The sequence below is a fragment of the Paramacrobiotus metropolitanus genome, unplaced genomic scaffold (genome assembly GCF_019649055.1).
Source record: "Paramacrobiotus metropolitanus isolate TYO unplaced genomic scaffold, Prichtersi_v1.0 Parri_scaffold0000005, whole genome shotgun sequence".
Classification (NCBI taxonomy): domain Eukaryota; kingdom Metazoa; phylum Tardigrada; class Eutardigrada; order Parachela; family Macrobiotidae; genus Paramacrobiotus; species Paramacrobiotus metropolitanus.
Window position 1 is genome coordinate 2,442,318 of NW_026570225.1, and position 14,700 is coordinate 2,457,017.

Consider the following 14,700-nt stretch of genomic DNA (forward strand, 5'->3'; position numbering starts at 1 on the left):
ACGCGAACCGTTGATTCCGTCCTGAGCTAACTCTGGAGGGCAGCATTCTGCTGCTGGAGTTGCACGATTTGTGCCTCCTTTCTGTTGGACCGCTTGGTCCAACAGTCCTCCTTGGTTGGCCTGGTTCTGCAGGGCCCGATAGTTATCGTGCAACAGGTTGAATCCGTTGCGCAGTCGGTCATGGTCGTCCTGCAGGTTGGCCATGTCGTCGGTAAGACGATCATTTTCTGTCTGAAGGCGGTCCGCCCCAGAGTCGGTCTCATCGATAATTGTCCGGGCTGCGGCCATGTCATTCCTGGCCGTGTCACGCTCTGTCCTCGTTGAGGCGAGCAGTGACTCAAGTCCCTCCACTGCCACTTCTAGGCTGTGGATTGTCCTCTTGAGCTGGTCTCGCTCAGTATTAGGACATGATGACAACTTGAGCTTGTGCAACTCAAGTTGGGTCTGGGCCTGTTGGACCGAGACACGTTTGGCCTCTGCATCCGCTTTGGATGCAAGGTTTTTATAGTTCTGAATCTCGACCTGCATCAATCGTTCAGATGCCAGGGCGACTTCAGATGCAACCACTAGCTGTTTGGTCAGGTCCCGCACTCTGGTCCGGAGTTGGTCGACTTCTTCAATCTCCTCGGGCGGGATGGCCTGGATCAGCTTTTGTGGGCTGAATTCGGCGCGGCTCATGTCCCAGGCTCATTGGTTCAAGTCAATCCTGGATGTGGCCCTGTTAAGTTGGGTCAGGTCCACTATTGGCTCCAAGTCCGGTTTGGACTGGCAGGACGCGCCGATGACGTCATTGGTTGGCGATGGCGTTGTATTTGTTGAGCCATCAGCATCAAACATAATTGGCGACTGACTCACGGGCTGTTGGCCCTGGTCATGTGCCTTTGGACCAGCCTTTCTGCTTGGCCCTTTACCTTGCGCCCACTTTTGGTCACTGTTGGTGCCTCAGGTTGGATCTGGTCCGAGCCCGATAGGGTTGGACTTGATGTCAGATCCTGGACGACAGGTTGGCCCGGGCCGAGTTATCGGCACCGGGTCCACTAGTGCGTGTCTTGTCCTCACCTGTGGCCGCCGTTGGCGCCCCAGGTTGGACTTGGCCCGGACCAGGTATGGCCGGTTGGTGTGCCAAGTCCCGAGGGACACTGTTGGCCTGGGCCGGCTTGTCGGCGCCAGGTTGGCTGTCTTGAAGCTGGTTGGCTTCAAGCAACCCTTCGGACGCTTCCGGGAATGTATCGTCCTGGGTGGCGTTTAAACTGTCATCGCTGGTCTCCAGGTCGGCCGGCAGGATTTGGTTGTCCCGCCTGGCTCTGGCCTCGGCCGAACTCGTAAAGCCGGCCGAGTTTGGCTCCTCGGGATTAGAACTGTTCTGCCTGGCGCTACGGAACCTGTAAGGTCCCGTTGGCTCGCGCGAGGCGTAGTTCTTCCCGAGAGGCTTGGTATATTCGTTTGGCTGGCGCCTGTCAACAGGACTGAGCAATCTCCGTTGGAGTTGCTCATGGCTGGTGTAAGGCGTTACCTTGGCCAAGGCGCTGTGAGTTTGGCCCATGGTACTGGGACTTAGGAAATTTCTTTGGTCTTTGGTCTGGACCGGAACGTTGAGTTGGATCGTGGGTCGGTGCTGGTCAGGAGCGCTAGAGCTTAGGATTAGCGTTAGCTCCCTATGGCCCTATGCTACGTTACTGACCAGTGTGACGTACGAAATGGTCTGCTATCGGCTCTACGTCACGAGTAGCGTGCCGTGAGCAAAATCCAAAAAAACAATATGACTCACTACGAGTCTTATAACACAGGGAAGTTTCCCACGTGTTCTGATTGGTCGAAATTTAACGGTAAGTTACCACTCTGACGTCACGCGATTTTTTGCGAAAATTTCTGGCTGGACAAAATGGCGGTTGTTTTTTTGCCAATAATTCGGTAAAAATCAGAGAAAATTTCTCGAGAGTAACACTACACAATTCTAGTGCAGAATTTCAAGAGGAATCCGAAAAAGCTACTTTTAAGCGAATCGGATGAAAAGTTCAAAAGTTATGGATTTTTGAAGTTAGGTTCTACGCGAAAACCTCGAAGTTTTCGAAAGTTCTACGAAAACCTAGGACGTCACAGCAGGTCTTACCGGTTTTTGATCGTCCAGACAGTGCTGCTCCGTCGTTCTACTTCACCCTCTTCTATCGTGAGGGCCGCAGCGTACCCGATAGGGTGCAATGGAAAGAATCAGGATCGTTTCCGCTCAGTTTTTGAGTTGGGGAGCCAAGCTGCGGGGGGCCTACTTATAAGCACTCGCCCGTATGTAATCCGTCGCGCGGCAGGTTTCCAGTAAAACCTGTATGATCAGGAGACAGATGAGATCGCTGGAGCTGGCCTACTTATAGGCGATCAGCGTGCTGGCCCACTTATGGACTCAGCGTAGTTCGACCGAAAAATGCCTTCACTGGGGGATCAGAGGTTCCGTCGTGAGGAAAACCGATCGGGCTGCTACCATGTCAGAACGACACAGAAGCAGAACAAGGAAAATGATGGCAAATAGCCTTTATTGTGTAACAATAAAGCAACCAACAAACAAACACAGAAAAACCAGTGCGGAATCACTGAGGAAAAGTAGCTGTATCGTATGCGAGCTCGTAAGAATCGTGATAATGATTCAGCGTGCTGCGCATTCATTTTTTGTGCGTTGGATGCGCTGATGGAGATGTGCTGCCGGTTGTGGTGGGCGGGGAGGGTCTGCTGCAGTTGGGCAATGGTATGCTCTAGAGTATGGGCCGATTACAGTATGTGGCCGGCGACGGTGCAGCGGCTGGACAGGATTAATCCGGCGCAGAAACCAGTGGAGTTGCCGGTGATCAAACCGATCCCAAAGCCCGAAGGGTTTAAATTGCAGTTTTAAGTTCATAATGGAAGGGTGATTTTTTGTGCTTCTTTTGCTTGGTTTGTGGTCCAGTGATCCGTGAGTCTTTGAATTTCAGTTGAAAATGTCGATAAAAGTATGAATCGTCGGATAAGCAGCATTTTATGAAACATAAATACTTAAATAAAACTGAAGAAAATCGGCGAAATTACAGCACCGGGTGCTCTTATTAAATGTCAAGCCCAATAAGCCGGTAATAAAAGTCGATAAACGGTCAGAAAAACGAGGCGGTGAAAGTTGGCAAGCAGTTGCATTCAGTCTTTACAGATACAGTACCGGGATGCAGCGCGAAGCTTATAGCTAGCATCGCCGTATACCCGGTAACCAGTGGCAACCACTGCGTTCAGTTTTAGAGCAGGATGTGCTGCTGTTTAAAAAATTTAATAGTAAAAATAATGGTCCCTCTGAAATTTATTGTTTAAAAAATAGTAGCACCCCCCGGAATAATCGCACCGCGCAATAAGCGCATAAGTTATAGTACTGCAAAAGCCGAGCCGCAAGGTTGGCCCGCCATCGTCGACTCTCACTTCGTCGAACAGACACGACGTCGACTCGTCACGGCGTCGAACTCACGTTTTGTTAAATCACCTCAGTTTTCTTAGGTTTCTTAGGGTCTTAGGTTTTTCAGATTCTTAGGTTCTCAGTTTTCTAAGGTGAAATGTTTCTGTGAAATGAAATGCAGAGCATGAGTGAGTGTTGACTGTTGAACGTACCTTGCGAGCTCTGTTTGGTACATCGTAATAAAATCCGTCCATTCGATCGGTTGGACGGACTATTTGGAAACCGGTCGTCCTACAATTTCCATTTACTCTATAAATGACCAGAAATAAATCACCAATGTTTTTTTCTACATTAAATGTTTCTAAAGTTGATGTCGTCGCAGATACAAGCGCATAGCGAAGGCGTCCATTTCCAGCTTCTCTGTGTGCTTTGGACAGCGGGCGCTACAGTACTCTTACCTTATAAAGCGCGATTCCCGAGAAAATCCAGTTGCGTCAAACGTTATGCACTGCGAAATTTTCCATGGTCAATAAAATCATTTTGCGCTGTTTTCGCCTTGTACCGTTTTCAACCGTCGTTCTTTTATAACTTGTAGTAATCTGTACTAGAGCAATAAGAATGTTAGGCACCACAAATAACCAATTACAATGTAGGACACCTAAGCTACTATTATAAGTTATTGGCTGGTTGTTAAGATATACTGTCAAACTATTCTTAATCGACACCTGGACATTTTATTTTATTGGTTATCATGATAATTGCCCGACAAGACTGTGTTTACAATTCCGAACACATTCAGATTCCAAATTCAGCGACCCATTTCTGAACAGAAAGAAGTTCATCATGGCACGTTAGTCAAAATCAATGTGTCCGTGGCGCTTTTGTGACGACAAGCGATCTTATGGTTGGGTTTTATTAGTTGTATTACATGTATGCCATGCATAACCTCATAATTAAATGTAAATTGAATTACCGTTTGCATTCCTTCCTGCGTTCTCCATGTAGTGCGTAGGCGCATATATAATATCACCCCGACTCGAGTGCTAATCATGGAAGCGATAATCACTTTGGCATAATTCTGGCAGCAGCATTTGTGGAGCCGCGTATAAACTCCGAGTACATATCATCACCCGGCCCACACAAATGCTGCCACCAGAACCCCGTGGGTCCGAGCGATGGGGTGTTACGCAACGGCCTGAACAACTGCGCCCGATCTCGGCCAATTATATGGCAACAAAAGCTCTCAACCGGGAGAGGTAGGCGCGCCCAGTGCACCTATACTCGTACCCTCACTACGGGTACAGTTCTCGTATGAGCAGTAACCTCGTTCAAAACTGCGAACCCTCTCCGTAAAATACCGTGCAACGATCCGGTATCTTGTACGTAATTGTGTTCTTTTAGGTTAGCGTTTGGTAGTCGGTGCAGTGCCATTAGCTAACGCCATAAACCTATCCTCAAAACGAAGAAAATGGCTACTCGTACTTGTCACGTAACCGCCAGCTGGTGGCGGATTCTGCCGACAGAGTCGACTTCCGTTTCCGTCAAAATATCAGTTTTATTATTATGCGTACAACAAATATTCACTGGGGCATTCTTCTACAGCAAAGAAAAGGCACGTGCTTCAAAATGGAAGCAGAAGAATTCCAATGCATTCAATACTGAGGAAAATAAAAAGGTCAGTTTCAACCGAAAAGAAGATAACTGACATTACGCACCCATTTGTCGCCGGACTGATCGCCTTGTTGTTGGATCTCGTTTTGAGGTGCACGGGCCGTGACGTAGAGTGCCGAGTATCTGACTCGGCATAGCCTGGGAGGGGCTATCGGATCGGGTAAGGTTGGGCCAAGAGTTGCAACCATCCTCGCACTTCCACGGTTGACGCGACACTTAGGCTTGGCCACGTAGACCGTTGTGCTAGAGATGATAAAAACCAGTGCTCGTTCATTAACGGTTGGATTTTTTTCCCTTACGATTTTCTTTTTCGTAAAATGGAAATAGCTTTCCTAGCCCATTTTATCCTAGGGGCTGTCGTCATGGATGGGTACCACCGGGCCACCCGACTGTGGCAAAATCTGCGCAACATGGGAAGAAGGGTTCGAGATTGGATAATAACAAAATATAAAAGAACAGTAAGTATGTTTTTCTATATTATGTCATCATCCTTTAACGAAAACGTTCGTAGGTGCGAGGTCCCGCGCTGCCATTCCCGAGAGAAACTGTGTGATACATGAATTTGCCTCCCACCATCCAGATTCTGACGGAATTAGGAGGGGTTTCCTTTTGGGATATCTTCACCTGCTAATTCGTTTTTTTTTATTTATAACGCAATCTCCATACTTACATACTGTGCTTAAGTTTCTTATAGAAGCCCACCTTAAACAAGCTCGCAATTATATGTGGGGAAAATAACAACTGAAAACAAGGCACATATTCGCCTGAGCCATATGTATCAGCTAAGCCATATCACTGAGTACACTGAATTCTTATGTTCTTCGATTTCTTATGTAACTGTGTGTTCTGAGCCGTGACTGTGTTTTGAGATGGTTTCTTTTAGAGGTTTCTGTTCGGATACCAAAAACCAAAATTTCATGGTACGTGTAACGGTAAATAAATTGCTCCGTTTTCCTTAAAAAATGCCCGCCACAGCTTATATTGGTAGTAACACCGTGCTCTAGCCGTACAGGGACGGCATATTTACTGGAACTAAAACAGGCTTACGTAACTACCTAATGTACAGCTTAGGACAGAATGGTCGCATACCCAACATCTCCCGAATGCAGCGCAGTGCACTGTACGACTGAGTTCAAAATATCCGTTTCGTATAAGTGCACTGCACCGCTTGCGTACAGAATGCTGGGTATGGGGCTATGCGACCATTTAGTCCTACATTGTACATAAGTACAACGATAATTATGGTCCATGGGATACGTTAAACACCAACTTGCCTGGCCCGGAAGTAGCGCACTGTTGCCAAGGACGGTCTTGATTTCTGCGATAAATCCTTCAGGTCGTCCTGCCAGCATGCCAGTCATCCAGGGCGCTCTGTTCTAAGACTTTATCGTGGACTTAAGAGTTCTTGTTTTTTTTCCCCATTGATTTCCAATTAAACTTGAGCGAAATTCACACGAATCCTTCCTTGATTTATTCGCCAATATCAGAACTCTTCCTACTCGTAGCCAGATCTTTGACAGCCGTATATGTCTCGTTAATGATAGCCAGAAACATGGCCATCTCCTGCACGAAAAAAACGAAGACGTTTTAGGAAAAGAAGAAAATCGGCCGTAAAACGCGGTTAACGGTCTGCAGCTAGTCGAAATCCAAGTCATCCAGAAAGACCAGAAGTAAGGTCATGGCTGCACTCCCAGTATCGCTGTATCCTTCCAGCTAGACGTAAAACAGAGACAATCAAATGAGTACCCGTAGAGACCTTCAAGTGGCCACTTATGTTAAGTCAATGGGCGACATACCTTCAAGTGGCCAGGCATCAGTTACTTTGTCCCAGAACCGATTTTCTTCCAGTTTTTTGGTACAGCATGTTCAGCACAACTTGCTCTTTACGGAGTACTTGAAAATTTTCAAATCGATTAAGCCGTGTTTTAGTTATTTAAGTTGTAAAAAACCTTTGACGAAACGCTGAAGCCACGCCACGAGAGCCACTACACTACGCTGACTTATTTCACTCATCAACCACACATGTTGCTGCTGCAGCGAGTACTCGATCTACGTGTGCGGATATGAGCACACAAGCAACCGGGATCAAACTACGTTCCTAAAAGACAATTAAAAATAACAGAAAATCACAAATCAAAATGTAAACATCACAGGTTAGTGAGCATGCAAAAAATCACAGGTTGATGAAATAAAAATCACAGGTTAGTAAACACTGCTTAGCAATACGACAAGAATGATTAAAAACCCTTTCCATACTTGTTCCGAGTCTGGCGTAGGGTTTTTTAGGCGTGTGCATAAAGTTATTCGCGAGATCGCGCAGATTTTTCAAGCTTCGCTTACAGAAACACCGTTTTCTTTTACGTCAGCGCAGGTTCGTAGAATACGTTTTTCATTGTACTGCTTCACTTTCGCTTCTTACTCTCACAATTCTCAACACAAGTCACTGTAATAGGTGAATTTAACTCTTCTGGGCTGGACTGAGACGGACACTGAGAACCCGGAAACCCAAAGAAAGTATTATGCTGCAGGATCTGCATGAAATTTTTTAAAAGTACTTACTCGTAATTATACAGTACTTGTTAAACTGCGTGTCACGCAAGTCGCCGGTTCAAAAAGCGGGTAGTTTGTTAATTTTCGCGCAAATCGGGAAGCTAACGATCGATTACGCAGCAAAAACTGCTAGAAACTACTAAAAAAGTAGAAATAGTTCTAGCTTTTTGGCAGCGAAATCTAAAGGGCGTGTATTAAGGCTGTATCATGTATAGAGTCTACGCTCTACAGAAAGCGTAAACTTTAGCACGAAGCTGATGCAGTTTTGTAACTGCGGAATTACTAGTAATTCTATAAAAAAACAGTAAAATATTGCTAATTGTAGAAAAGAAAGCATTGTAGAAAATGATGAACTTTATGCCTATTTCGTGCGGGAATCCAAAATCCATGCATGAAAGTACAATAAAGAGCTACTTTCGCGCGGAGCTAAAAGTCGGTTTTACTGAAAAATCGCTACAGATTCAACGAAAAATAGTAAATTATGCGGTTTTATGCCAAATCTGTTATAATTCTTAAGCAATACCCCCCACCTTACTTTTTCGATAGTTCCCACTTTTAAAAAATTCCGAGGGGCACGTGCTCCCGTGCGCCTCCTTAAACTCGCCAATGGGACTCACAGCTGTTGTCTACGTAATAGGAATGATCTGTTTTTCTATGTATCAAAAGTTGAGGCCTTTATCATTACCAATGAAACATTATGTGACGTACACGGAATCGGGGCATTTCATAATGACTATCGCTTCAACGCTCGGGAAAAGGCGCACAATAGGTCGTACTGTGCACTTCACCAAACCAGAGACTGGCGCATGACCTTGACATGACAATAAAAATAATTGCGCGCAAAAGTCAAAGGGAGGTAAGCCAAAATGCGGCAAAAAAACGTTTTAACAAAAGCTCTTCCCGACGCAACCAGACACTGGTGCTGGGTGTCCGATTCCTTTAACGCTCTTCTAAACAACCAAGCAGTTTCAAGAACAGACCGATGCAGCTGACGGATGTACCCCGCTGTAGTCTAGCCGGTATACGAGTGAAACGGCGACGTATATGGGTGCATTCCACGCACCGCGTCATTCCATAATCCTTACGAAGCGTTTGGCTTCGTACAGGTACTCTGTAGTAGTTTAACTTTCATACGTACAAGGCACTTAATATCAAAAAGCATTTGTTGTACTCGTATTATCTGAATTTCGTGTTTTCCCATGGATTTTTCTTTTGGAATTCTAGACCTTTTTGTGGGAAGCGGTTACACATTTTTCGAAGCGCTACCGGGAGTTAGGTTATTAGAATTTGGTTTGCTAAACATTTTACTGCTGCATGTTTTGTACAAAGCAATAACTGGCGCTCGTCTGGTACGACCCCCAAATAATATCCAGTTATAAGATTAAATTAAAATTTAATCATATTATGTGAAACTTTCCTTCCTCTTTCTGACCCGAAAAATTCCTTCCTCCTTTTTACTCCAGAAAATTTCCTTCCTCCTTTTGACCACACAAAATTTCCTTCCTCTAAAATTTCATTCCTCCTTTTGTCAGTGTTTCCAAAGCTTTTCTGAAATCTTACCCCTGTCTGAAAATCCACTGCAGCATTGCTTAAACCCATACATCTTACCAGAAAACTGCTGGCGCAGAAACTAGATACAGATACTTTGGAAAGTATGTCAAACAATATTGTTTCCAAAGATTTTCAGTTAAAAGCGATAAAAATATGGCGCGTACACGGCTTTATTCAACGTGGTATAACTTAAGATATTACTGAACTGACCAGGGCACTATTTCCGCCTCCAAATTTTTTTTTTGTTAAAGTTTTTTTTGTGAAAAGGTAGTATACTACCGTGGAATGATTAAAAAAATATTTTCATCTGCAAAAACCAACTGGGCGTGGCCAAACAAAAATTTAATGAGTGCAGAGTAGACGTACTGTTAGAATGTATAAATTTCATTTTATGCCGCAATATCGTTTTTGCGGGAACTGCACGTCCCGTGGATCCTTCCAGATGCCGATCGAGCACCAACGTACAGTACGTACTACAGCGCGCGTGCGGTGGCCATCGCAGCAAAATTACAAAATTTCAGAAACTCATCAGAAACTAATCAGGAGCATTTAAGTAAGTAAAAGATTCTAAAAAATGTATGATGTAGCAATTGCCAGGCAAGATGGGACCACCGAAAGCGTTTTTGGAGTTATGTCGGTCCTTGATGACATTTGGAAGGGTCCGCGGATGGTCCAGTGGAGGCAAAAGTAATATACTAATACATATTATGGTAAATGCCAGTACTGCATAATAATAGTATGCAAGACTATGTACTCATTTAATTGATGTTAGACCACGCCCAACTGACCTTTGCCGGTAGTCTACTACCTTTTTACCAATATGGAAATTTTTTTGAATTTGGAGGCGGAAATAATGCCCTGGTGAGTATCTTGTAACTTGGTCGGAAACCTCAAGTGCTAGTACTACAAATTAGCATTCCCTACCAAATGATGGCGAATAAACTGAGATTTGCGTTGTATTTTGGAAGGTCAAGGAACACTGTCCCGATGCCTTTGCTGAGCCATCGGTGTTGCCGCATTTGTTTTGCGATATCTACGGTGCCGTTTTTCATAAATTGAGGATTTTTACAAATCTACCGTCATGGTAAATGGCAGTGCGCAGCGAGTGAAGAGTTTAACACTGGGGTCTTGGTCCATCTAAAATCTGTCTAAAGTCACACTCATCCTTTTTGTCCATAATGTGTTGTACAAAATAAGAGTACGTATTAAGAGTACACAAGAGTACATAATAAGAGTACATAGAGAGGATACAATATAAAATTGCGTACGTGGTCAGTAATTCTATGTGTACACACGTTACGTTCGTTCCTCCGAATGGAAGTTGGTCTTCAGCCGACTTGATGAAGTGATTAAAACAAAAACAAATTTTGAAATTGTTCCGGAATCCCAAGGCTTCCATTGCGAACTCGCTGCTGCTGCATCCTTGGCACGCCCAACAATTTATTGTGATAAAAGACGTGATTCGCGCGGGGATTAAATCGATCATATTATGGGCCTCTGGCGAACATCTGCAAACAAAACAGATTTTTGTACTTATATGAAGTGTGTAATATTGATTATTGGGAAACTCACAAAGTGTCCGGTATGTCTGGGCGATTCGGTTCAGGAAGTTCCATCAAATCTTCCAAAAACAATACTTTAGAAAACTTCGTAATAATAAAATTTTAAAAACGAGTGTAGTTTTGACATTCTTGGGAACAGGAAAAAATATCACCCATGCAATATCCCTAAGGAAAAATATCGTATCGTATGGGCCATGCTTAATGCTAGATAAACAAATGCGTGTATATGTAGCGAAGTATACATAATATTATGTTGTAGGTACTATGTTATTGCAAAACCGTACCTCGTCGACTGAAGCGAAGCGAAGGTCTTCTGTTTGGGTCACTTCAGGGATTATGGATAATGTGGTGCCCGTACGTCGGCCACCGCCACCAAATGCACAAAGGCGCACTAACGATACACATATACGCCACGGCCGTATATACTCACACCAGATGTAACTATATATGTTTTGCCGTGGTAACCGTGGTATCTTTTGCTATCTTTTGCTGCATTTTATTAAGAACTTTCGCCAAGTCAAAATTTTATTTACAGTACTTACTTTGGAATACTGTAGCCGCTCCATGAGAATGCTCTACAGAGTGTGGAAGGAAAGACGTCACGCTGCTTGGTATTTTGTGTAACGTGTGCGATGTCGGCATGGCCTAACAGCGGTGTAATCTCACTGAATGGCTACGCACAGCATTCTAATGTGTAAGTTTTCGGAAGTCCCAGTTAACTGTCACCTCACGTTTTAAAATTTTGGGTCTTACCAGCAAAGTACAGTAACCGCTATCACGTCAGGTGATGAGAAAATAATAAGCCAAAATGCGTACCCGTAACGGTGTAACCTAAGATACGATTTTGAAATCATTGTCGAACAATGCGTTGAAAATCGGCGAACCCATTCGCCAGCTTAGAATAGTTTCCGTCCTTAAGTTTGGCCCTTAACGGTTTCACTTTAGGTTGTTCAGAATAATTATGTGGGTGCGACAGGCATAAATGTAAACCCAAAAATTTCTGCGTGCTATACTACCCCTGTGCTCTCATGGTCAGGAAGGTAACGCTGCTGTAGAAATGGTAGCTCTTTTACAGGAATGATAAGATAAGAATTATGACCGATCTTCATGGAAGTGCTGATTCTCAGAATACGAAGAAATTTTGGTACTGTGAACATAACTTGCACGATCGGACTGCGGCGAGCACCCGACCGCATTTTACTCACCTGCATTTTAAACCGTAACGCCAGAAGCGTTTTGCGCTACGGCTGATCGGATGCTCATTGCAGTCCAATCATGCAGGCTTGTGTTACGAGCGAAACGAAACTGCGAGCATCCAACGAAACTGGCTACTCATAACATTTTCCCCCTTATACCGAAACTGCCACCAGAATTCCTAATGCGTTACCATGGCGGATAAATAATAATAATAATCGTACTCGTACAACGGACTTCAAAATTGTGTTACATTTGGTCCGCGACCGGCAATATATTAGCCAGAACCAAATGACCAATAAAATGACCAGTAAACAGGAAACACGCATTCATGCTGAATTCAAACACTTACACCTTGCACATTCCCCAGCGAAACCATCCACCGATATCTCAAAAAAATGAGAACGAATCGACAAGATTTTTGGTACCAAACAGATTTTCCTTTATCAGATCCAAGAGAAAATCGAGCCATTTTAGTTTGTCGGAGACAAAGCATAGATTTCTGCTGCGTAGAAATTGGAACCAAAACATGAATGCAAATCCTGTGCAATCCTTGAAAACGCCTCGATTTTCCCTTAGATCTCATGAAGAATAATCTGTTTGGTTTGGTATCAAATTCTTGTCATTTTTTTCTCATTTGTTTGAGACATCGGTTGTGGGTTTCCGTTGGGCAATGTTCAAGTTGCAAGGGTTCACAACAGACAAACACAGATAAGTAACTGGTTGCCCGCGTTTTGGGGTCACATAAGTGTAACACAATTTTGAACACAATGTAACACAACGACCGAGCTGACATTAGTTCGATGCACGAAGCCCGGTAGGTGAGCGGGTGACCGAACTGTCACTACTGTCCAGTGCACAAAGCCCGTTAGGGAACGATTGACTGAGCTACCACTACTGTCCGTGCCCAGAACCCGGGAGGTGAGAGGGTGACCGAGCTGTCACTACTGTCCAGTGTACAAAGCCCGTTAGGGAGCGATTGACTGAGCTACCACTACTGTCCGTGCCCAGAGCCCGGGAGGTGAGAGGGTGACCGAGCTGTCACTACTGTCCAGTGCACAAAGCCCGTTAGGGAGCGATTGACTGAGCTACCACTACTGTCCGTGCCCAGAGCCCGGTAGCTGAGCGAGTAACCAAGCTGTCATTATTGTACACCGTATATGAGTGACCGAACTACCACTGCTATCGGGCGCAGAAAGCCCGTTAGATAAACGAGTGACCGATCTACCACTACTGTTCAGTGTACAGAGCCCGTTAGGGAACGAGTGACTCACTACTGTCCAGTGTACAAAGCCCGCCCCGTGCACAGAGCCCGGGAGGTGAGCGGGTGACCGAGCTACCACTACTGTCGAGTGCACAGAGTCCGTTAGGTTTGCAGGCAACCAAGCAACCACTACTGTCCGGCGAACAGAACCGGTTAGGTAAGCAGGTAATCGAGGCACCACTATTGACCGGACGTACACTACCGGGCATACACCACTTTCCAGTGAAAAGAGACAGTGAAGTGACGAGTCACCGAACTAGTGATCCGGCGCACTATCACACTGTTTCGAATTTCATACCTTATAGACTGATATTTCGGCTTTCTGTTCGAGTAGGGGATATCGTAAAAATTATCTGTATGTACAGCCAAAGGGAGTGCTTTCAAGGTTGAGAGAATCATGAACTGATTTTCATATGAAATTCGTGTTTGCCCTATTGCATGTACCGATCATGTTTTGACGAAATATAGATGTTATTCTAATAAATATCCATTCAAATTTCAGTAAAATGGCCACGGACCACAAGAAACGCGGAGGCGAAGCCGAGGCTGTTTCTTGTACTATCAGTACTTGTACTATCAGTATAGTACTGCCATGCTAGTATGCATCACTGAACGAAACCAGTGGAGTTCGGGTCCGTCGTTTCTACTCGTATACACGTTAATTCCATTGCTGGGTGCAGGTAGAACATAGAAGAGTGAGAGTCAATCGCACCAAAGGTCACTTAACGAAACAGCCGGTATATAAGGCCCACTGACCACCGGGTTTTTTATTGCACCGTAAACTTTTCGAATAAACGCTAGTTCGTACTCGTCGTAATGCACGCAAGGAACAATACGTGCAATGTACGACAAAAAGAAGTTGATGGCTCGGTTTTAAAACATCTTGTGCGCAGGGACTGTTTTCCCTGTTCCAAACTGATCTCCGTTTATGCATGTTTCGTATGCTCAGTACTACCGCCCATTTCTCGTGAATTACGAAACAGGATCGCCCAACCAATATCTCCAAAGATCCAGAAAAAAATTACGAGATTTTTGATTCCAAACGAGTGGCAGTTCATGGGAAATAAAGTAAATTGTCAGTGTTTGCTTTTCTCATAGACTTAGCATAGATTGCAAGCCAAACGGTTTTGCGCACAGATCCTATGCTGCTGTTCGCCATAAACAGCCACATCTTTAGCATCAAAAAGTTAAGAATTTTTGTTTACACCTTTTGATATGCAATTAGTATAGTTGCACTTCGATATTGGCGGCAGCTACCTGAGTGAAAAATCAGAACATTGTATCATTGGATAGTCACGGAGCGCGAGCGTCTGAAAGTAGCATGCAAAGAAAGTGAGTAAACGCCCAAGTTTTACTGGTGGCGTGTCGTTGCGAGGTTATTTTTGAACCGCGGACCGACTGATCGGTTCAAATTCTTTTTGTCGTCCATTGTAGACGAATACCTCGCGTAAGGTCGTTCTCACGTATGCTTCCTCGTTGGTGACGGTTGCTTCCATTTCTCGCGTAGC

At 44.7% G+C, this 14,700-nt stretch overlaps 1 protein-coding gene across 26 annotated transcripts in view; it reads right to left on the reverse strand.

The window, feature by feature from the left end:
* The window catches only part of LOC129580883 (uncharacterized), a 50,488-nt gene that overhangs the window by 26,790 nt on the left and 8,998 nt on the right, over positions 1-14,700 (reverse strand). For 6 of the 26 annotated variants that reach the window (XM_055471616.1, XM_055471617.1, XM_055471629.1 and 3 more), the window contains exons 1-5: positions 5,371-5,694; positions 5,116-5,314; positions 3,963-4,004; positions 3,859-3,908; positions 3,613-3,709 (exon numbers count right to left, since the gene is read on the reverse strand). The exons of 2 other annotated variants lie outside the window; for them this stretch is intronic. In XM_055471616.1, coding sequence (XP_055327591.1) covers positions 3,613-3,709; positions 3,859-3,908; positions 3,963-4,004; positions 5,116-5,314; positions 5,371-5,483 — 501 coding nt within the window. In that variant the 5' untranslated portion in view covers positions 5,484-5,694. Of the gene's footprint in view, positions 1-2,110; positions 2,318-3,612; positions 3,710-3,858; positions 4,005-5,115; positions 5,315-5,370; positions 5,696-6,345; positions 6,785-6,867; positions 7,170-14,700 lie in introns of those variants that run through there. 18 more of the 26 variants (XM_055471623.1, XM_055471624.1, XM_055471622.1 and 15 more) reach the window with 10 other exon arrangements.